The following is a 24507-nucleotide window of genomic DNA, read 5'->3' as shown; positions in this document are numbered from 1 at the left end:
GGGTGGGTAGGGGAGTGGGGGGGGAGGGTATGGGGAACTTTTGGGATAGCATTGGAAATATAAATGAGGAAAATACCTAATAAAAATATTTTTAAAAAAAGGAAACTGAACATGATGGGCTTCGGCTCTTCCATATCCAGTATGTGAGTAAAAGGGGGCAATATTTTCTTATGCTTAGCCTTCATCATTTTTTCCCATGTCAAGAAATTCTGTATTCTAAATGCTCTTACTCCATGCCCTGAATTATGTCCCCATCCCTCCCTCCAGTACTTTCTGATTTTCTCAGTTCTCCACTGTTTTCAGGTTTATCTAGTAACTCCTGAGAATTTGGGGTTATAGTTGTCTCCAAGAATGAGGCACAGTTGCATGTAGGACTACACTTAAATAGAATACACGCTACATCTCTAGGCCTCCAGGAGGAGATCCTGGGAGAAGACCTCAATTCTAAAACTCAGGCTCCAGGCTTTCGTCTTGTGATCGTGTTCTGGTCTGCTCTCTCTGTTCCTCTCTGCATCCACTCCTTGTATGGAGCAGAACATGAAATGAGTGCACGCTATGCTGGCAAGTGACACACAAACTCCCTGCTGGCTCTAAGCTAAGTCCTTCTCCCAAATGCTCAGGGATCCTGTCCTTGTTATCATCTGCCTTTGTGGTCAGTTTGAATCAGAACAATCCTATGAAGACTTGGCTTGGAGCCCTCTTTTCAGTCACAAGGCCCAGGGACAGCCAGATGATGCTCGGCTTCAAATTCAGTATTCTGAAAAGTTCTGACTATCCTTGGCCCACTTAAGACTCAGCCTGGGGAAGCTAAATCCCATGGTACTTAACAAGTACATTATAGAATACTGCAGTATACATTTCAGTTAATTTGTATTTAAAAGTTTGAGAAAGGCTGCTATTTATAGAAAAAAGAACCCTCATCTTTAAGTGAAAAAAACTGTCTTTAAATGAAACAATGTTTATTTAATTCATTAAGTAAGTGATGGTTGGGTAAGCATCCATATTGTCTATTCTGCGAGCCCTTTTGAATATTAAATATGCCTTCCCAGCAAAATGTGTTCTAGAGAGAACTCTTGCGTACTTACTAAAGTCCATTTCTCCTGGAGCGGCTACTTCTGTTAGGACCTTATTCTAATCACTCACATAACAATCCCGATTATTCCTTATCTCTCAGCCTCTCGAATGCAAACACCGATGTGCTGTGTTGATTGAGCTTTCAAATTAAAATTTGGAATGTGGTCATTGTCTTCCAGAACCACTGCCACTGCCCTATCCCAAAATGAAATCTTGCCTATGCTGCCAACCCAGTGCTGAGCTGGGAGGCTACACCCGCTTCTTTTAGACGGCTTGCTCTACCTACATGTTCTTTGCTTCTAGTAAACTCTTATGTGCAGTTTGTGTGCATCAGAGCTATCAGAATCAAGTCCAAGTCTTTATGACCAGGCAGCAAATTGGGTCTTGTCGACTTGACTCTTTTCTATTGATCTTTTTACAGATACTGGTAAGTCATGACTAAGGATATGTCTCAGCAAAAGCAAATTTCAAACTGTGTTTTTGCAGCATATATGATGAACAGAAAGTAGAACTTCTAAGTTGATGACATTCCAGTCCTCTACCTTGAGGCTATGTCCATAAATTCCCCATGCAAAAAATGTTCAACCAGGCAGCAATATACAGAGGTCTTCCTTTGTGCTCAAAGCACACAGTTCAAGACTGCCCCTAGTTGCACAAAACCCCAGACAACATTGATCATAATATAAACACTTTTCTTCTTGTACACACACACACACACACACACACATATATATATATATATATTTGACAGAGTTATGGGAAGAGTGAGATATTAACAATAACTAAGAACAAAATAGGAGAAGTTTAACACTAAACCATAACAAAGATTATTTAAAGTGGGAGGTTTTTATGCCTATAGTTTTCATTTAATATTAGTGAACTATATTTGCAGCTCCAGAATTTGATGATTTTTTTTTTCTAGAGAAGTGGTAGAATTCTCTCCTAAGTTTGAAGAGACAGGGTCAATTTAACCTGAACCTAGAACAATACTCCTAAGAACATCAGGCTATAGTACAAACTTGGTCTTAATTACACCTTATTTGCAGAGAGGTGGATGGTCCATCTATCCTGTATCAATCACTCTTTCACCAGTAAAAATAAATAAATAAAAAATAAATAAATTACTTATAGATAGATAGATAGATGGAGGGAAGAAGGGAAGGAGAGAGAGAGGCAGGGAGAGAGAGAGAGAAAGAGAGAGAGAGAGAGGGAGGGAGGGAGGGAGGGAGGGAGGGAGAGAGAGAGAGAGAGAGAGAGAGAGAGGGAGGGAGGGAGGGAGGGAGGGAGGGAGAGAGAGAGAGAGAGAGAGAGAGAGAGAAGCTGGGAAAATGGCTTAGTGGATAAAATACTTGTTATACATATGTGAAGGTCAGAGTTTAGATACCCAATATCCATGTACAATGTACATGCCGGGTGATTGATTACCAATCTATAATCCTAGCACTTCCAAGGTAGAAAGATGAGATCACAAGGGAAGCTGGCTATCTAAACTAGCCAAATCAGTAAATAAAATAGAGAACATGAAGGAAGACACCCAATGTCCACTTCTGGTCTCCATATGCATGTACACACACACACACACACACACACACACACACACACACACACATTATTTGTAATAATTTTTTTGCCAACTAGAAGACCTTCTACTGCACAGTGAAGCCTGTGCCCTATCAGAGCTATCTCTGGAGCCTTTATCCCTGGTGAAAATGTCCTACCGATAACTCGAATAGATCTGGCATCTGCCATGTTTTCTCTCCTTGCGCTTATCACACTGTGGTTCGGAACCTGGAGCCGCCTGTACTCATCTTGGTTTTTAAGGTGTTACATTGTTACATTGCGGTAACTTGACTGGAGTCCCTGAGCTCTGCGCTTTGCATGGTCAATTTCCTCTAACCCTTCAACTTCAAAAGCTACTCCTGAGGGAAGGTCTTTACAGAGTGAGCCTCACTGTTACATCCTGTGAACAACTCTGCTCCCTCTTCCTTGGGGCACTTAGCATCTGAGGGTGGCTCTCCCAAGATAGGGACTGTGTTCCCAACGCCCAACACAATGACTGATCTGTTCATGTAGGTTAGGTATTTACTGTGAGAGTGAATATAAGATTCTTTCTTAAAGTAGAGCCACTCAGAAAGAAGTGGTTTTTGCTTCTCAGGATCTGATAGTGGATCATTTCTAGACACAGTCTAAGGAGTTATGTCACCATTTAAACATTTCCTTTAGCTACAAGAGGCTCCTGATAACTACTATCATCTATTGAGAAACCATTAATTAATTATCATAAATATCCATTTTAATGAATCTTAGCAATGGGCTATTAAATCAATCTTGAATGCAGTCATTTAGTGGTGCTAAAAAAGAAACACATGCCTGCGATTGAAAGTCATAGTATTTTACAAGAAGATTTCCCAGAGATATTAAAATATTTCCTCTGGCTGTTATCATTTGTTTCTAAGTCTTGATCAAGAGTTTTATGGTTCTGAGCATAATCAGTGTCTCCCTGGGAATTGTTAACTCCTATTTGAATCTCCAGAATCTTAGCGAGTGCCAAATGCCACCAAGGAACAAGCAACCTTGATCCATTGGTTCCTTTTTACCACAGAGGTTTATGGCATCAAAATTAGACAATTTATGTTTGATAAAGGAATTATTTTAAAAATGAGTGAGCATATTATTAATTATTTACTGTGGGCCCACAGTATGTCAGATTTCCAGGTTTCAACTTACACATTTTCTTTAATTCTCATAATAGCCTTGCAAGTTAAAATCCATATCCTTATCTGGCAACAGGATGAAGCCAGAGGTGTCAGAACACATATCACCAGCCACCCACCAAGTACTGCCAAGTCCAGACTCAGCCAGTCAATCAAGATGCTCCTCCCACCCAGCAGTCCAGCCACAGGCAGCCGCACTCATTCCTTTCCTTCTATGATTTCATTTCCCCATCTATATTAACATTGATGTTAATATCTGTCATTTTTCTTAAACAATGAATGTTGCTTTAGGTAACTTTAACCAAAGTAACTCTATAACAGAAAACCTTTTTTATTTATTCAGTCATTTATTTATTTATAATATTGTAACCTTAACACATGCAGTAACAATTATACTCAGTCTGTATCATCAAGAAGTTAGACATATTCTGAAAGTAAAGGTGCGAGTAAACATGATGGGTAGGGATTTCTTCTTTCTTCTTCTTCTTCTTCTTCTTCTTCTTCTTCTTCTTCTTCTTCTTCTTCTTCTTCTTCTTCTTCTTCTGCTGCTGCTGCTGCTGCTGCTGCTGCTGCTGCTGCTGCTGCTGCTGCTTCTGCTTCTGCTCCTCCTCCTCCTTCTCCTTCTCTTCCTCCTCCCCCTCCTCCTCCTTCTCTTCCTCCTCCCTCTCCTCCTCCTTCTTCTTCCTCTTCCTCCTCTTTCTCCCCTTCCCCTTCTCCTTCTTCTCTTTTTCTTCTTTCTCCTCCTCCTCTTCCGCATCTTCTCTTCTATGCTTTAGCATGGTGGCTTACACTGATGTAATCTAGAGTAATATCTGAAAGCCTTAGCCTACCCTTCCAACATTTAATTTAATTCACTTTGAAGTTAATCTGATGAAATTATCTGGTGTTGTGGTTTTACTATGTAATTTCATATCACGAGCCCCTGCATTTGTGCTAAAAAAGAAAACCAAACAAACAAAAGGCACACTACAGCATTTGAACTCATCACTCGGAAGGAAGGAAGGAAGGAAGGAAGGAAGGAAGGAAGGAAGGAAGGAAGGAAGGAAGGAAGGAAGGAAGGAAGGAAGGAAGGGAGGAAGGAAGGAAGGAAGGGCACACCAGGAAAGAAAGGAAGAAGAGAACCAAGAGATTGGAGCAATGGCTGCCCTTCCAGAGGACAGGGTTTGATTCTCAACATCCACACAGTGGTTCACAACTGTCTATAATGTGGGTGTCAGGGAATCTGATGTCTTCTTCCAGCCTCCAAGGGCATTGCACACACACACACACACACACACACACACACACACACACACACAGTGTACATGCAGATAAAACACCCATGCACACAAAATAGAAAAATAGATTTCCCAGAGATGTTAAAATCTTTCCTCTTTGGGGTGTGAGAAAAACTGCTTGAAGATAGATGTTTTGTGTTGCCATGCAACAGTAAGCATCTCCTGGTGAAGATGATAGGGCACTCTTAGTTTGTGTTGCCATGCAACAGTAAGCATCTCCTGGTGAAGGTGATGGGGCACTCTTAGCTTGGCACTCTTAGCTTGGCACTCTTAGCTTGGCACTCTTAGCTTGGCACTCTTAGTTTGGCACTCTTAGCTTGGCTGGCTGGATTCACATCTGTGCGAATAGTAGTTGGTTGGTGTTTTGTTTTGTTTTACCTAAAATTACTTTTAAGGAGAAAAATCAGCTGAAAATACTCATAGAGACAGAGCTAGGAAGATGGCTCAGCAGATAAAATGTTTACACAGCAACCGTGGGGGCAGAATGAAAAGAGAGTATGTCCCTGCTCCTCAGGGGTTGAAGTTTTTATTATAGCTCTACAGGAGAATATACAGGCTGAGACCTCTGGGAGAGTCCAGAGTGGACAGGACTGGCAGACTGGACCAGGTCATGCTGGGGAGAGGGGGAAGGAGTGAGGGAATATGGATCAAAAGTCTGAAGTGCAAGAGACTAAAAGGTCAAAAAGGGACTATGTAGCCAAAATGGCTGGGTTATATGGGGAAGGACAATTTGAGGAAGGGCAGCCCAGCCCAAGAATTGGGCTGGAGAATTCAGGGTAGTGGGTAGGGTATACTAGCCAGGAGGACCTTGTGAAAGGTCAGGACTGAGGGATGCTGAGAGAACCTGGTGGCTGGCACCCACTTTGATATGTTAAGAGGCATCTTGGCCCTTGGTCTAGGTCTGAGACCTAACAAGGACTAGAGTTAGGACCCCAGAACTCACATCAAAGCCAGGTGGGTATAGTGGCCAACCTGTGCCTACTGGGTAGAGATGGGATCCCAGAGCAAGGTGGCTACATAGACTATCCTAAAGGCTGAGCTCCACATCCAGTGAAAGATGCTGACTCAATATATTAAGTGGAGAATAATTAAGGACGCCACGTTAAGTCAACAGAGTCTCCACAATCCATGTGCATACATGCGCACATACTTTATACATCTGTGTCCGCACATCCAGACATGTATATATAGACACACACATACAATGTATACAGACACATTCACTTTTTCTGAAGACAGAAATCATCTGTAAACTAAAGAGGACTTGCCATTCTATTCATACTAGTGTTATCCTTCGCATCCTAAGAGAGGCCTGCCTTTCCAGCCCAGGGCAGCTCCACCCCTTCTTCTCACAGTCCCACAGTACATCTGCACAACAATGAACCTTCTAAGGCGAGGATGACATCATCACTCTGGGGTCCCAAGCTGCTTTACACAACATCCACCTTGCTTTGTTCAGATGACAGGGGCTGGAATGTGCCCCGTTAATTCCCTGTGGAGTAAGAGGTTGAGCAGGGCCTGCTGCTGTTGAGCAAACTTCAGTACCTCCTTATTAAAAAAAAAAAGGCACAGAAACAAAAGGTAAGGAAGCCGAGATCTGCTGTGATTTAAGCACTGGTGCTTCAGCCCACGAGGTTTTCATTTGTTATGTTTGCCTCCTTGGCAGCGAACTCTTTTTCTTTAGTTACTACAGAGCCTCTGAATTCCAAGAGGCTGGGTTTGGACATCTGTAATGTCTTGACTAACTGACAAGGACTGTAGGGACCACAGGCTTTCAGATCGCTGCTACAGGTTTTCCTCACGTGGATGGTGACAACCCTCAAAAATCCCGTTTATTGTGATTGTCCCTGATGCTTCAGAATCTTTGACGGAAACCAGCCAGGATGCACCTTGTGGTATGATGAATCCTGATTTTCCGATGGAGGGGAAAATCCTATTCTGCAGAAACCACGGGGTTTTATCTTTTACCCTTAGTTCAACTGCTGTGCTCTGAATGTTTGAATGCTTTTAACAGGACGCCTTTGTAGAAAGTCTGTGTGTAGTTCCTGGTTTATAATTCTTGATAAGCAAAAACAAGACAAACAGTGCTAACAAGGATCAGTGTTGCTTTCAGCGTCTTTGCTGTTCTACTCGTGTGTATGTGCGTCGGATCGTTTCCCTCTGCAGTGTGTAGTCTTGTAAAAGTTGGCAGTGATCCGGACACTGGGCTTTAGAGAAAGCCTTGTTTGTTCTGAAACACTTTGGAGTGGTGATGATAACAGAGACTTAAGCAAAGAGGTTTGATTTCAAAGTGGGTCTGGGGGTGAAGTCTGGGCTCTATTAAACAATCGTGGAAAGCGTTCGGCTTTAGCAGTTTTTTTAAAATGCTGGGGAACATTGGGTTCAATAAAGCTTATCAAAAGAATCAGTTTATAGTCAGTGGTCAGTGGTGCTGGACGGTGCCGTGTTTCAGAAAAAGAGTCTATTTTCACAGTATTATTTCAGATTCACATGACTTGTTTCGAAGAAGTTTGAGCGTAAGGGTGAATGGCATGGTCTGCACTGTCAGATTGGATTTGTGTAACTACATTGTTAGTATATTTTGTCTCTGGGCTAAAAGATTTGATTTTTAGATTTTTTTTCTCTCTCGTTGGCTTTAAAGTTGTCCCAAGATTGGCTAAAATAATGATTGGGTAAATCTTAACATGCTTATAAAAATATTTAATGAACCTTCACATAAGCATATATTTAAGAGCTTGAAAAAGACCTTTAAACATAAAGACCATATGTTCTGAAGAGGGGAGGCGGGTTACTCTTCTGTGTTAATATATGCATAGACATGCACTACTGTGAATGATTTATGCAATTACTAAATTTGATTCTTAATTTATGTCCACTTTATTTTAAACAAATCATATGAAAATGAGTTTACCCTCAACAAATTTGATTGCGATACCTTAACGAAAGGCTTTACAATGTTTTTATTTTGGGAACTCCCCAAATGAGTAAGTTAAAAAAACTGACTTTTGTGCTTTCCTCTATACGTGCATGTGCCCAGTAAAATGAGGTAACAGATACCTTTGACAATCGCCTTCCTTCGTTTGTCTGAATATTCCTGGGAAGTCCCCCCACCCTCATAGCAGAGCCTTTGGGAGAGAGGGCCCATAGTAACAGGAGGAAAGATATCTTCCCATGTGATCTCAGAAGCTAGACACTTCCATGCATCTTCATAGCCTTCCCTATTGCTGGCATCCCTAAGGAAACCTCTTGTGGAACTTACATGGTAAGGGAGAGTGTCCTGTGACTGTGAAGCACATGTGTCTACTGTTGTGTTTTATAAAATACAGTGTAATGCAGAAGAAGGGAGTACCTTAGCGGACCTGGCCAAGGTGTCCCCTTGAACAATCAAGCCATGTAACAGACCTAGTATGAAGAGAGTTTATTAGGAAGGAAAGGGGACCTGAAGAAGAGCTAGAGGCAGAGAAAGAAGGGGACAGAAAAAGGTAGAAAGAGAGAGGAAGAGACTGGCTGAGAACATGTGAGGAAGAGAGAGAGAGAGAGAGAGAGAGAGAGAGAGAGAGAGAGAGAGAGAGAGAGAGAGAGAGAGGAGGAAGAAAAGGAGGAGGAAGAGGAGGAGGAGGAGGAGGAGAAGGAGAAGAAGAAGAAGAAGAAGAAGAAGAAGAAGAAGAAGAAGAAGAAGAAGAAGAAGAAGAAGAAGAAGAGAGAAGAAGAGAGAAGAAGAGAGAAGAAGAAGAAGAAGAAGAAGAAGAAGAAGAAGAAGAAGAAGAAGAAGAAGAAGAAGAAGAAGAAGAAGAAGAAGAAGAAGAAGAAGAAGAAGAAGAAAGAAGAGACAAAACAGAGCCAGAGCCAGAGCCAGAAAGAGAGAGCTGGTATAGCCAGGCAGACCCTCTTATAGGCCAGGTTGGCTTGCACCTAGGTGGCAGAGATGCAAGCTGTTGCTAAGTAGCTGTTGAGGGGAGCCTAGTGGGATAGCCAACATCCCTTACATGGAGCATCTCATAATTAGGTGTGATGAACTTGGGCAACATATTTTGGGGGGATGGAATATGGTGATGCTCTTTGGTAGAGGGACAGAGTTGAAAGTGACACCTGGGAAGGAAAGCCCAAGGGGATGGATGCATCAGGGTGGCATATTTCTATGGCACATGGCTTTTTCTCTTCTTTGTTAAATTAGTATATTTACTCAATTCTTTGGAAATGTCCTCAAAAAACAGAGACTAGTGCCTGCTTTCTTCATCTCATCCAGTTCTTCGTCTTACCAATCTGAGAGTGTTTGTGAAGTGCTTTGAACAATGTAGAAAGTGAGAAAACACATTAAACATTCTCCGTGGGAGAAGACATGTGAACTGAAGCCTGAGGCTGAGGAAGCTGTAGGAATATTATGGGCTGTGTCTAGATCATTCAGGATGCTGTAACAAGACTACGGGCTCATAGATACCAGCACACGCTCCTTATGGCTCTGAAGGCTGTTGAGCTGTCCTTATAACCATTGAGAAGTTCAGGACTAAACTCTTCTTGACTTTACACTGAAAGCATTTCTTTGTATACCCCTCAGTTCTGAGAGACAGCAGGAAAGACTTCTCTGGGATCCCTTTCCAAGGACGCTAACTGAATTCATAAGGCCTTGACCTCATGTCTTAATCACTTTCTAAAGGCCAGTGAACTAGAAATTAGAATTTTCAAGACTACAAACTTGTAATCCATTACATTTTTACAGGTTTTGGTTTGCCAGTGTAGTTGACCATAAAAGATGAGACCCGGCATCCATTCAACAAGGCAAACCAGTCATTGTACCCTGGGACTAGTTGGCTGGAGGTGGGGTGGGGGGGACCTTAATCTGATTCTCACAGAGATACCATATGGTTTGTACCTCTGACATCAGAAGGAAGAGTATTAGGGACAATGACAAAAGTGTAAGTAAGCAGTTCGCTGTCCATATCCCCATCCTTGACTGTCTCTTGGTAGCCTAGACTTAAAGTATGAACAGCACTTTCCCTGCTGCCTAAAACTGACTTGAAAAATTATTAGTAGAACATAGTGTGCTGTGTGATATTAGGTAGAGGACATTCAACCATCCTTGTTGATTTAGAATAAATTTATGTTTTGCATTGGTGCATAAATATAGATAGGTGCTTAGCAGCAAGTAATAAATCCCATAATCTTTATGAAGGATAATTTGCTAGTGTGTGTGTGTGTGTGTGTGTGTGTGTGTTTAAGTTGATGCCACCTGTACATTTTAAAGATAAAGTACTATGGGCTTAACTTCCTAATCACTTTAGTTTGTTTTGAGCTGTTCACAGAGAATCCAAAATGCATTTCCTTTGTATTAATTAGTTAATTAGTCAGCATTCCCTAGAATAACAGAACTTATAGAATAAATTCCCCTTCCCCGTCTCTCTCTCTCTGTGTCTGTCTGTCTGTCTCTTTCTCTCTCTCTCTCTCTCTCTCTGTGTGTGTGTGTGTGTGTGTGTGTGTTTACAAAAGGGGATTTATTAGAATGACGTACAAGCTATGTTCCAGCTAATCCAACAGAGGCTGGCTATGAATGGCAAGTCCAAGAATCCAGTAGTTGCTCAATCCATGGAGGCTGGATGTCTCAGCTGGTCTTCAGTCCATGCTGGAATCCCAAGGAAGTAGGCTCTTATGCCAGTGAAGGAATGTATTTGCTAGCAAGGCAAGAGCAAGCAGGCAAAGATGCTAAAGCTTCTTTCTTCCATGCCATTATATTGACTTCCAGCAGAAAGTGAGGCCCAGATTAGAGGTGGTTTTATTCCCAGCTCAAATGATCTCGATTAAAGGTGTATCTTCCTATTCAAAATCTAGGTCTTCCTACTTTAAGTTAAGTAGAAGCCCTTCACAGGTGTGCTCCTCCATTTTTTGAGTTTTAGTTAATTCTAGATGTAGTCAAGTTGACAACCAATACTATTCATCACGTGCTATTTTTTTTTTAATTTTTAGTAACTAGACCTTAAGACACATCACTTCTATGTCTATTCTAGAGCAGAATTATGTACAACTCCGCAAATTCTGAGGGGGTGGAAGCCCAAGATGCTCTGCCTATGATCTGTGGACCATGACTTAAATTACTTAGATTATACCATCAAATTATAGGTAATAACATGGCTCATTATTTTTCAGTTCAGAAGCTGTGGTTTTACAATATAAAATTATGATTGACTACAGCCTGTCCATAATGAAGGAAGAAGAACTAACAAAAACTGCCAGCAAGAAGCTGACTTTAAAGTTTTTTTTTCTCTTTTGGTCTTGTGTCACTAAATTCTTTGGCTCTTATTTGTGGCCTAGGGTAACAGATTTAGCGAAGATAGTTTTAAAGGATAGTGGTCTTCACATGAAGGGGGAAAGGAAAAGTGTATAATGGTGTTAGAAACACATCCTCACGACCAAGCAAAGACAAAACAAACACAAAGGACACGAGTCTGGTGGGACAGGGTCAGCTGGTAAAGCCACTCGCTGCCATGCCTGATGACTTGAGTTTGATCCTTGTGACCTACATGGTGGCAATAGAGAACCAACCCCACACTGTCCTCTGACCTCCATTACACGCCATGCCTGCACCCCCACCTACCACCCACACACATTCATAAAAAATCAGAAAAATGTAATTTTAGTTAAACCTATAAAGGTCAAAAGCATGTGTCCTATTATGATAGATACACCATTTCTTTAAGTATACAAAAATGGCTCTCTAGCTCCCGGTTGTCAGAGCCAGGACTAGGGAGAGACAAAGGGATGCTCATGTTATTGGAAACATCAAGAAGTTTCCAGAATATCTGGAATCAAGATACACATTTTAGAAACACACATCCGTGATGGGGAAAATGTTAACATTGCAGGTAGAGGTGGATCTACCTCTGAAGCGGAGTAACCATGCCTCGTCTCACCCCTATGCATCACATTGACGATATTGGGTTATTTCTGGATAATCATATTAGTCGCTGACTTGAAGAACTAGGGTAATTTATTAAAAGAGGCTCTTCTTCCTCAGTCATTTGATAAAGCCATGCCCCATCATATGAACAAGCTGCTTAGCTCTGGACTATTCTCCAGTTGGGGGAAAATGAATTGTGATTAAAGACTTCAGATTGCACGCAAGCTTGACTCCTTTGAGGTTCATTCATCTTTAATTACAATCATGCCCTTGCTAGTTTGAACCTGCTGTCTCCTTTGAAGAGACAGACATAACAGGAGAGTGAAGAGTAGGGGGTGGTGCATAAAAATATCAAGCTGAGAAGAGTGGGAATTAGAATGATGTGGTGGAGAACAAGCCCAGGGTGATTTCAGTGACATTGGCAGTTCACAATGGGGATGCTGGTAAGAGACAAATCTTACAAATGCCAGGAGACAACTGGTGCTTGGGAAAATGGTTGAAGACCCACAAAATCTTATACTATATATTTTCAAGGCGAGTGAGGATGAATACAGTTCCCTACATCAGAAGGAAAACAGACTCATAACCGCTTCAAAAATGGATGTCTGTTAGGACTCAATTGGCCCTCACCTCGCCATTATTCTTTGAAAGAATATATCCTTTGCAAAAAGGAGAAAAGATAAATTCACAAATACATGGAGATTCAAACATAAGGAATATTTTTAAAGCATAAGTTAAACTATATCAAATAAAACTTAAAAAATGATAACCACAGACAACAGATTACCATGATGCTCTAAGGATGGTTAAAATGTCAGTGATGAAGGGAAGCAAAACTAGGGGAAACAGGCAGTAGTTAAAAATTCAAAGGAGAATTAAAACCTTTCATATGGAAAGTTTCAAGCATTTTCAAAGGTAAGGTGACTAGTGTGCTGAACCCCTGTATACCCACTGTTTGGCTTCAACACTGAGTTGTTCCCCACCAGCCTGCTTCTATCTACTCCTCCTGTCAGAATGTTTCAGAATCTCACATTCATTTAATTCTTCATTTACAAATACTTCAATATGTATTTCTAAAAGACACTGGTTTTAAAAAATATTATTTAAAACCTACAGTCAAATCTCAAATTTGCTAATTTCTCAACAACACAAATTTTCCAATTGCCTCATTCATCAAGTTTAAATATGAATCTGAAAGATTATATTGGTATACCTTCTAAAGTTATTGGAATCTATAGATAATCATTGATAATTTATATGATTTTAATTTTAGTTTAATTTGTACATGATTCTCATGTGTTCATTATATTAAAATTTATTTGTTGAAGAAACTAGGTTCCCTATTGCATAAACTGCCCATGTCTTAGATTCACCATCATGATGTCATTTAGCAATTTCTTGCTCTGATCTTTCTGGTTGCCTACTAGTTAGTTATAGGAGCCTGATACAATCCAGGCTCTACTTCCTCAGTAAGAATATTCCATGATGATATACATGTACGTATATAATGTCTTGCAGTTTCCCTTCCGAGGGATATTGGTAAGAGTTATCTATATCCATTATTTCAACAGTGATTATAGTTGTGTGTCAGGTCATTATTTATTAATAATGGCCTGCTATCATTGAGTCTTTTATCAACTGGACTACTGCTCTGAAGGAAAACAAAAAGCTTTAAATGGAAGGAGACTGTTAGGTGTTCTCTCACACATACACACAAATATGTATCTATTTATATCATCTATATTTGATCTTGCTATACATGTTTTCACTTCTTTTTTTCTCTCATTTCTCTGAGTGGTAAAATCTAGTCTCTCTCTCTCTCTCTCTCTCTCTCTCTCTCTCTCTCTCTCTCTCTCTCTCTCTCTCGCTCTCCCTCTCCCTCTCGCTCTCTCTCTCCCTCTCTCCCTCTCCCTCCCCCCTCTCCCTCTCCGTCTCCCCCAACCCCTTTTAAATCATCCAGATTTCTGGAAATAGAAGAGATTAAGGGTGGGCAAGAGTGTAAACTTGGAGTCAGATTGGAGGAATTTGCAATAGTCCATCTAAGGAATGGCAGATATGGGAAGTAATTGGGTTTGGAACTTACTTTGAAGATGGAGATGATAAGACGTACCAAGAAAAATGAATGTGAAGATAGAAGGGGGGGAGAGAGAGAGAGAGAGAGAGAGAGAGAGAGAGAGAGAGAGAGAGAGAGAGGAGAGAGAGAGAGAAAGAGAGAGGGGGAGAGTGAGAGGAGAGAGAGAGAGAGAGAGAGAGAGAGAGGAGAGAGAGAGAGAATACAAAGTGCCTTTAAGTTTTGGGCCTAAATATCTGAAAAGATTGACATGTGGGATATTCATTAGGGGAAGAGCATAAGCTCCGAGGAGACAAAGAATGAACAGCCCAGTGGATACAGCAGCTAATTGAATGACAGTGCCCATGCTAGTGAATGGATGGCTGCCAGCAGGAGGGAGAGCCTGAGAGCATTTGGTAGGCCTTGTGCATTGACCTGACTTTGTATTAGTGATTGGGGTCATTTTTTCATTGACACAATGCAAGATATAAGCTTAAGCATTGGCTGAAGAAAACAATCCAAAAGGGGTCTTGACAATGACAGGATAGATTGACTCGTTCAGGATAAAGTTAACCTAAACCACGTCTTGTAAATTTGATCTGTCCAGTCAGTTTCTCTTTAAGGAATAGTATTGCTATTAAAATACAATGTTTGCTCAAACAGATCTAGTTCAGATCCCAACCTGCCCTTCCTGATTATGTGCCTTTGATTAAGTTCAATAATTTCTCTTATTTATAAAAATGGTATGATCACATTCAAAATGAGAATTAAATAAAATAAAAAAGCATTCAACACACTGCACTTAAAATCTTTATCTATGCTTTATCTAGCTATACCCTATAATATAGTTAACTATACTGCATCTATATTGTATGTGTTTTCATTACATTGTTTATTTGTATGTGCACTTGTACCCGTTCGTCTGCACAGCATGCATGTAGAGGGCAAAGGAAAACTTTTAGCAGATTTTTTGTTTTGTTTTTTGTTTTCTTCTACCTTGTAGATTCTGAGGATTTTGATTTCTGAGATTTTGTTTTCTTCTACGTTGTAGATTCTGAGGATTGAACTCAGGTCATCAGGATTGGCAGCAAACATTTGCTATACCTTCTAAATTACAGATGAACCATCTATCTGTCTGTCTATCTATCTTTCATCCATCCATCCATCCACCTTTCTGTATTGAGTTAACTATTGCCAAAGGTAGAAATTGTTGCAAGCATTAGTGAACTTCTGATATGTTTTAAGACGTAGCAGTTCTCGAGACCCTCAAACATTATGTCCCTAGAAGTCTTTTTTTGTCAGCACTGCCCTCAGCTGCATTGGGGAATGTCAGTGCCCCTTTCTTCGTCTTTCTCCATTCTGGGTTCCCCTGCTTCTCCTGCTTATGCGTTAGGTCACTAAGCAGGTTTGTTTTTTTTTTATCACACTTAAATCATTCTGTTAGCCGAATAAGAGTAAATGGCCAACAAAATGCCCTTCTACTCATGCCAAGAGACAGTCAGCGAAGCTGCTGTGAGTGTCCCTCATGGCAGTCTGTGGGGCTTAAAAGCAGGCTTTTTGTTTTGTTTGTTTTGTTTTGTCTTAAACAGAACAATACATTCAATAAGTTCCATTAAAAAACTCTTAGAACCATAACAATTTCTATAGTAATCATATGACAATTATTTTAAATAGTTTTATAATATGCCCAAACATTCACTGCACAAGGCAGTGAGGGGCATTTTCTATACACTTAGTTAGCAGTTGGCCTTAACATGAGCATGAAATAAACCATTCTAAATAATAAGGCTGTAAAATAATACTGAAAGAATAAAATGTACCCAAACACATACTAGTGGTTTTTGTAACTTGCACCTCTTATAAACATAATAGTTTCTGAAGATTATTCCTACACTGATTTATGTTAAATGATTTTAATTTTGACTCTGCTTTATGGGTATTCAGAGATGGCCATTAACAATATGTTAAAGCCCAGAGATGATGGTTCAGTGGTTTAGAGCACTTTTTGTGCAGCCATAAAGACTGAAGTTCAGATCCCAGCACCCATACCGTAAGCTGGGGGCCTAACCAGTGTTTGTTAACCACAGCTCCGAGGAGTCTGGTGCCTCTGTGCACATGTTTACGCATTCACAAACACACATGCACACACACACATTTTAAAGAATTTCTATGTTAATTGACCAATACGAGAATGATATATCCCTCTTCCTTTTTAGGGCTATATATAAACAACATGGAGAAAGCATATTTCATGCCTACAAAATGATAATTCCTATGGCTACCACATTTATTTATTTATTTATTTATTTATATCTTTTGCTTTGGTCATCATTTAATTTCTTCTCTACTTAATCATCAATTTAAAAAGAATGTTTAAATTGCAAACGTGATCAAAGCTTTGCCAGTTTTTATGTGAGTGGAAATGCTTGCGCAGAGCAGCTTTTGTAGCAGAAAGCATGCTTTGCCTCCTCCATATCGGGTGACAGTTGCATGGTTTCTTTTGGATTTGTTTGTTTCTTGAGACCAGGTTTCTGTTTCTCTGTGTAGCCCTGGTTGTTTTGAAACTCCCTCTCTTGACTAGGCTGACCTCAGACTGAGAAATCCACTGGCCTCTGCCACCCAAGGGCAGTGGTTAAAGACATGTGCCACCACACCTGACTTGCCTAGCTTCTTTCAAAGGTTCAAAATAAGAAGACCTGTACGCTCTGCTCTGGTCTCTCCTTTATTTAAGTAGCTTTCCCTCGTGAAGTTGGACAGTGTGGAGGTGATAAGGAAGAATTCCGGAGGCCTGCTTGCTGGCTGAGCTGTATGCCAGCACTGCTGCTTACTCTGTGTGTATGTGACAGGTTACATGTGCTCCCGTGTCCCACCCACCACATGAAGGTGAAGTAGCAATAGTTTTTTCATAGGCTTCTGGTTAGGATAAAGTACATGAGTTCCGGGAATACAAAACACAGTATCCAAAGTCCTTCTTGTTGCACAAGTTAAGGTACTATGTCACATGTTCAACTTATGAATGTCATAAATTAAACAATTCAGCAAGCAAATCATAAAACAGAAACTAGTGCCCTCTCTCTGAGCCCTTCTCTGAGCTCTACTAGTTACTGTGCCTCTTCAAGGGGGAACTGCTATCCTGACTTCTCATTTGTTTTGCTGATAGCCATTGGCAAACCATACTACTCTGAAGTTAAAAAGGGACCTTGGTGTAGCAATATATATATATATGAATGATTGTATTTCTATTTGCTGATTACTCTCCTAACATAGAGCTTACATTCTTGTGGTTTTTGTTTGTTTGTGTGTTTGTTTAGGTTGAAAAAGCTCCTTGAGCAAGAAAAGGCTTACCAAGCCCGCAAAGAAAAGGAAAACGCCAAGCGGCTCAACAAACTTCGGGATGAGCTTGTGAAACTAAAGTCCTTCGCACTCATGCTGGTGGATGAGAGGCAGATGCACATCGAGCAGCTGGGCCTGCAGAGTCAGAAAGTCCAGGACCTCACTCAGAAACTGAGGGAGGAGGAAGAAAAACTCAAAGCCATCACTTACAAGTCCAAGGAAGACCGCCAGAAACTGCTCAAGTTGGAAGTGGACTTCGAACACAAGGCCTCGAGGTTTTCCCAGGAGCACGAAGAGATGAACGCCAAGTTGGCTAACCAAGAGTCTCACAACAGGCAGCTTAGACTCAAACTGGTTGGCTTATCGCAAAGGATTGAGGAACTGGAAGAGACCAATAAAAGTCTTCAGAAGGCCGAGGAAGAGCTTCAGGAGCTGAGAGATAAAATTGCCAAAGGGGAATGTGGAAACTCCAGTCTCATGGCGGAAGTGGAAAGTCTGCGCAAGCGCGTGCTTGAGATGGAGGGCAAGGATGAAGAGATCACTAAGACCGAGGCCCAGTGCCGGGAGCTAAAGAAGAAGCTCCAAGAGGAAGAACACCACAGTAAGGAACTTAGACTAGAAGTGGAGAAGCTGCAGAAGAGGATGTCTGAACTGGAGAAGCTGGAGGAGGCCTTCAGCCGCAGCAAGTCGGAATGCACCCAGCTCCATTTGAACCTGGAGAAGGAGAAGAACCTAACCAAAGACCTGCTGAACGAGCTGGAGGTGGTCAAGAGTCGGGTTAAAGAACTCGAGTGCTCGGAGAGCAGACTGGAGAAGGTTGAGTTAAGCCTCAAAGACGACCTCACAAAGCTCAAGTCCTTCACTGTGATGCTGGTGGACGAGAGGAAAAACATGATGGAGAAAATAAAGCAAGAAGAGAGGAAGGTGGATGGGTTGAATAAAAATTTCAAGGTGGAGCAGGGGAAGGTGATGGATGTGACGGAGAAGCTAATCGAGGAAAGCAAGAAGCTTTTAAAACTCAAGTCTGAAATGGAGGAAAAGGTGTATAGTCTGACCAAGGAGAGGGATGAGCTGATGGGTAAACTGAGAAGCGAAGAAGAAAGGTCCTGTGAACTGAGCTGCAGCGTTGACTTGCTAAAGAAGCGGCTTGACGGCATAGAGGAGGTGGAGAGGGAAATCAACCGAGGCAGGCCGTGCAAGGGGTCTGAGTTCACCTGCCCGGAAGACAATAAAATCAGGGAACTGACGCTTGAAATCGAGAGACTGAAGAAGCGGCTCCAGCAGCTGGAGGTGGTGGAGGGGGACTTGATGAAGACCGAGGACGAATACGACCAGTTGGAGCAGAAGTTCAGAACCGAGCAGAATAAGGCAAATTTCCTCTCCCAGCAGCTCGAGGAAATCAAGCACCAAATGGCCAAGAACAAAGCCATAGAGAAAGGGGAGGCTGTGAGCCAGGAAGCCGAGCTGCGACACAGGTTCCGGATGGAGGAGGCTAAAAGTCGTGATTTACAGGCTGAGGTGCAGGCTCTTAAAGAGAAGATCCATGAGCTGATGAACAAGGAAGATCAGCTGTCTCAGCTCCAGGTCGACTATTCGGTCCTTCAGCAAAGGTTTATGGAAGAAGAAACTAAGAACAAGAACATGGGGAGGGAGGTCCTCAACCTGACCAAAGAGCTGGAGCTTTCCAAGCGCTACAGCCGAGCTCTCAGGCCGAGTGGGAATGGCCGAAGGATGGTGGACGTACCTGTGGCCTCCACTGGGGTACAGACCGAGGCGGTGTGCGGGGATGCTGCGGAGGAGGAGACCCCGGCTGTGTTCATCCGCAAATCCTTCCAGGAAGAAAATCACATCATGAGTAATCTTCGACAGGTAGGCCTGAAGAAACCCATGGAACGGTCCTCGGTCCTTGACAGGTATCCCCCAGCCGCCAATGAACTCACCATGAGGAAATCTTGGATTCCTTGGATGAGAAAAAGAGAAAATGGACCCTCGGCTCCCCAGGAGAAAGGGCCCAGGTCAAACCAGGGTACAGGGCACCCTGGCGAGCTGGTCCTAGCACCGAAGCAGGGCCAGCCCTTGCACATCCGTGTGACACCTGATCACGAGAACAGCACTGCCACTCTGGAGATCACAAGCCCCACATCTGAAGAGTTTTTCTCGAGTACCACCGTCATTCCTACCTTAGGCAACCAGAAACCACGGATCACCATAATTCCATCACCCAATGTCATGTCGCAAAAGCCCAAAAGTGCAGATCCTACTCTCGGCCCAGAACGAGCCATGTCCCCTGTCACGATTACTACAATTTCCAGAGAGAAGAGCCCAGAAGGTGGAAGGGGCGCGTTTGCAGACAGGCCTGCATCCCCCATCCAGATCATGACGGTGTCAACGTCTGCAGCGCCCCCTGAAATCGCTGTCTCTCCTGACTCTCAGGAAGTGCCTATGGGAAGGACTATCCTCAAAGTCACCCCGGAAAAACAAACTGTTCCAACCCCCATGCGGAAGTACAATGCCAATGCGAATATCATCACCACGGAAGACAATAAAATTCACATTCACCTGGGTTCTCAGTTTAAGCGATCTCCCGGGCCTGCAGCAGCGGAAGGCGTGAGTCCAGTTATCACGGTCCGGCCTGTCAATGTGACAGCCGAGAAGGAGGTTTCTACGGGCACAGTCCTTCGCTCTCCCAGGAACCACCTCTCTTCAAGACCTGGTGCTAACAAAGTGACCAGCACTATAACCATAACCCCGGTCACAACGTCATCCACACGAGGAACCCAATCAGTGGTGAGTAGAGTAGGACCCAGAACAGAGGGCAAGCAGGGAGGGGGCTGGAGAGACTAGCCAGCTCCTGCACAGGAGGGAAACCCCTGCCTCTGCCAGCATCCAGAGGCTCCCCGGACAGTTGCCTATTCAGAAATAATAAGGATCTTAGGAGCCGGGCGTGGTGGCGCACACCACCTTTAATCCCAGCACTCAGGAGACAGAGGCAGGCAGATTTCTGAGTTCGAGGCCAGCCTCGTCTACAAAGTAAGTTCCAGGATGGCCAGGGCTATATATACAGAGAAACCCTGTCTCGAAAAACCAAAAATAAAAATAATAAAAATTTTTAAAAAAAGGATCTTACCTAGAAGTGAAAATGTACATTTTGATAAATTGAGCCAATTCTTTTAAAGATTTATTTATTTTATCTATATGAGTACACACTGTAGCTGTACAGATGGTTGTGAGCCTTCATCTGGTTGTTGGGAATTGAAATTAGGACCTCTGCTCACTCCACTCAACCCGGATCACTCTGGTCAACCCCAATTGCTCTGGTCTGCCCCTCTTGCTCAGTCCCTGCTGGCTCTGGCCCAAAGTACACTATAGCTGCCTTCAGACCAGAAGGGGGCGTTAGATCTCATTATGGTTGGTTGTGAGCCACCATGTGGTTGCTGGGATTTGAACTCAGGACCTTTGGAAGAGCAGTCAGTGCTCTTACCCACAGAGCCATCTGGCCAGCCCAAATCGAGCCAATTTTAAGAAAGCATTTCACTTATTCACAGAAATTTATAGAGACTCCATAATATACTTGCAAAGACAGTCTCTTTGAAATGATGCTATAGAAGAATCATAAGGTTTAAAATGTGAATTTTTCAATGTTCAAAATATTTTTTAAAAAAAGCAATCCAAAGCAGAGTTAAAACTGCTTCCAGTTGTATTTCTAGTGTAAGTGTTCAGTGGGTGATTAGGTATGGCCACAACTCCTCTCCACCCCAAAATTAAGACTGCAAGATTTTCATATTATAATCTTTTCAACAAAAAGTAACTCTGTATGTCCAAAAATCTGTATTTTATTTAACAACATCTTGCAGAGAGCAGGTGAAAGTGCAAACAGGACCATACTGAAAATAGAACTGAGAACCAGGTGTGGTGGTATGTGCTAGTAATTCTAGCACTGAGGAAATGGGCAAGAAGATTGCAGGTTTCAGCCCAGCCTAGACTACAGAGCAGAAGCCTGCCTCTAAAGGAAAGGGGGAAGGAAGCATTTAAAGATTTCACAATAGACTACATGCAGACGGTGGCTCGGGGGTCCAGTCTTCGCTGTGTAACTGGGGCTTTAAGAAATGTAAGAAGATGTGCAGGGCATGACAGAAAGCAGTGTAATGCTTGTGAAATGTCTGGAAGATGCTGCCCATGTCCGTTGAGTAGTTGGAAATCAGATCTGGACTTCCAGAAGGGATTGGCAGCTAAAGACTGTAGGGCTTGGATGCATGGAATACAAGCAAGGGGCTTCTCAGGCTAAAGGTGAACACTTTAATAAAAGGCTGAGACTGGGGCATGGTGATGCATCTAGAAGGCAGGTGGGGTCAAAGGAACCATCAAGAGAAAGAAAAGCGTCCTCAGAGCTTGGAAGCATTGGTGAGACTCATACAGAGCACAAGGTTTAGGGCAAAACTGGGCAAACTCACCAACGTGTCCCCTTTGTCTATGTTTTCTGTTCCAGTCAGGACAAGATGGGTCATCTCAGCGGCCTACACCCACCCGCATCCCCATGTCAAAAGGTATGAAAGCAGGAAAGCCAGTAGTGGCAGCCCCAGGAGCAGGAAATCTGACCAAATTCCAGCCTCGAGCTGAGACTCAGTCTATGAAAATAGAGCTGAAGAAATCTGCAGCCAGCAGCACTGCCTCTCTTGGAGGGGGGAAGGGCTGAGGGCAGTGACTAAGGGGGTATGTTGTAAGGATGCTACTGCTGCTGTGGAAACAAACCTTCCTCTGTTTGTGCCAACCCTTTACATGTACTACTAATTTAAGTTTTAAATACCTTGTTTATAAAATAACCATCTAATAGCCTTGCGGCTTTCCTCTCTATTTTGTGCATTTGTCTCAATGCAGGGGAATAGAATTAATTAGCAAAATTGCTGTTTGCTGAATGTTTTGTTGAAGATGTTGGTCCTAAGACAGGTTCTGGCCTCCAGTTCAGTTTTACTTCTAGCATGTGGCCCCAGCCAATGTAGTTCATGAGTTATGAAGCCCTCAGTATCTTCATGAGCGAGATTTGGGAACCACGTTCCATGCTCCCAAAGACTGGCTCCCAATTCTTCTAATTGTAAGCCAAGTTTAATAGACTTAGTTCTATGATTTTTTTCCAAGAAAAAATATTTTGAAATAAGACAGAGTTTAATAATTGTCATTGTGTACAATCAAATCATGAGTTTGGTATATGTGATATAAGAAAAAAAAATAGTTCAAAGCTATCACAAGGTCTTTTTTGGAAAGACAAAAGCCCCTAATATGACTTCAGGAAACAATTTGAACATGCAATAAAGTGGAAATGAACTGTGGAATCTGAAAAAGAGAGTTTGATTTATTTGTGTGCATTTGTGTGTACTCTAAAAGTTGTGACCACCTCAGACTGCTCCCAGCCATCTCCTAGACAATAACTTTGAACCACTAGAATCAGAATTATGCTATCCTCAAGTGTGCAGTTAGTTGAAATGGTAGAGCTGTTGAACAGAGCTGCCAAGTGGCCTTTTAAAAGCTCAACAGAAATAGTGATGAATAAAAGCATAGCAAAAAGCAAATGTAGACATTCTAATGCCAAGGAAAGAGTGACGTCATCCATAGCTTAATTGAATGTAATGTTTTCCTCAGCTAAGTGTGGATTCTGTTTGCAGATGTAGAACAGATCATGATTTGGGGTGTGTGTATGTGCCTGCTGCTATGTGAGGTGTGGGGAAGGGCTTTATTATGACTGCCAGTTTTACTCATGTTTGAATAATTTGCTTTCATTTTTACGCATGCTCTAATAAGCATGGAACAGACTGTAAATGCAGAGTGCCATATATCTGTGACATTAACCTTGAAACAGCAGAGTTTGCGTTTCATGGCCATATAACTACAAATGAGCTCAAGGCTAGTAAACTACAGCTTAGCATTCCACGGTCTCATGCAGGCCATGCCAATGCCAAAATATCTGAGCCGCATAGGTGAACTTTATAAAATTAGAGCAACTACAGACTTACAGATTTGTACATTTCCATTTCTGAATTCTTACATTTCCCAAATCACGTGGGATAGCACACACTGTGGGTGTCTTAGCAAGGCAAATTGGAAAAAGAAGATGTGTGCTTAGTTTTCAGAGTGAACCAGCATGTCTCTTGATGAAGAAGCACCTCTGTATTCCTTTCTGCACCAAATGCCTCACATCCTGCAGAACATGGATTGAATTGTATGTATGATGGCAGCTGTCTCTGCCTCCAATCATCTGCACACGTTAGGTAAATCTCTCACCCACTGCTCACTGGTTCTCGGTGTTTATGTTAAATACGTGTAGCAACATATGTTAACAACATAACATATCCAGGATGCTGAGTCTGGAAGGTCAAAGAAAAATAGAGATAAGCTAAGGTGTATGTATGATCTTTGGACAAATTTAAACAAGACGTTTTGCCAGTTAGAACTTGTGTTTCTTAGGGGATCTTTCTCCACTCTCATCAATGGACAGCCATCCTTTCAAAGACAGGACAGTCGTGGTTCTGCTAGTATCTATCTCGTGTTCGTGAGGCGTTTCAGTATTGCTGTTCTATGGCACACTTTGTTGGAGCAACGACAGTGTCGACCACTGTGTTCCTTCCAACTCTGCCTGCCCTCCTTTAGATGACTTACAATCTCAGCATCACTCGCTGATCCCCTTGCTTTTACCTCCCCACACCACGGTATGTCACTTCTTCCTGGAAGTTCACGTCACCCCTGAGAGAGAGCTCGGGAAGCCTTAAGAGTAAATTCGCAGGGTGTTTATGTGTGTAGGTCTGGCCTAGAACCATGCCCAAAGCACAACTGCTAAGAAAACTTGGCAGAACAATACACAGTCACTTCAGAAATGAGGAAACTTAACTGCCGGGGAGTTTCCCTTTGTAATTCTAGAAGCAGCTGTACATGTATTGGATAGTTCTGTTTCTTATTTATTTACTTATTTATTTATTTATTATATGTAAGTACACTGTAGCTGTCTTCAGACACTCCAGAAGAGGGCATCAGATTTCATTACAGATGGTTGTGAATCACCATGTGGTTGCTGGGATTTGAACTCAGGACCTTCGGAAGAGCAGTCGGCTCTCTTAACCACGCCAGCCCTAGTTCTGTTTCAAAGTGCACGTTAGAGGTGGAATGCACAGGGACTCAGAAGTG

General features: G+C 42.2%; 1 protein-coding gene across 4 annotated transcripts in view; it reads left to right on the top strand.

The window, feature by feature from the left end:
• The window catches only part of Filip1 (filamin A interacting protein 1), a 196404-nt gene that overhangs the window by 163545 nt on the left and 8352 nt on the right, over positions 1–24507 (top strand). For 3 of the 4 annotated variants that reach the window (XM_021172494.3, XM_021172493.3, XM_029481659.2), the window contains exons 5-6: positions 17316–20124; positions 21824–22679. In XM_021172494.3, coding sequence (XP_021028153.1) covers positions 17316–20124; positions 21824–22030 — 3016 coding nt within the window. In that variant the 3' untranslated portion in view covers positions 22031–22679. Of the gene's footprint in view, positions 1–17315; positions 20125–21823; positions 22680–24507 lie in introns of those variants that run through there. The other variant, XM_029481660.2, reaches the window with a different exon arrangement.

The sequence above is a fragment of the Mus caroli genome, unplaced genomic scaffold (assembly GCF_978045245.1).
Source record: "Mus caroli unplaced genomic scaffold, Mus_caroli_1 scaffold_11, whole genome shotgun sequence".
NCBI classification, from domain to species: domain Eukaryota; kingdom Metazoa; phylum Chordata; class Mammalia; order Rodentia; family Muridae; genus Mus; species Mus caroli.
Note: the sequence above shows the minus strand (reverse complement) of the source record. Positions and strands in the feature narration are given on the sequence as shown.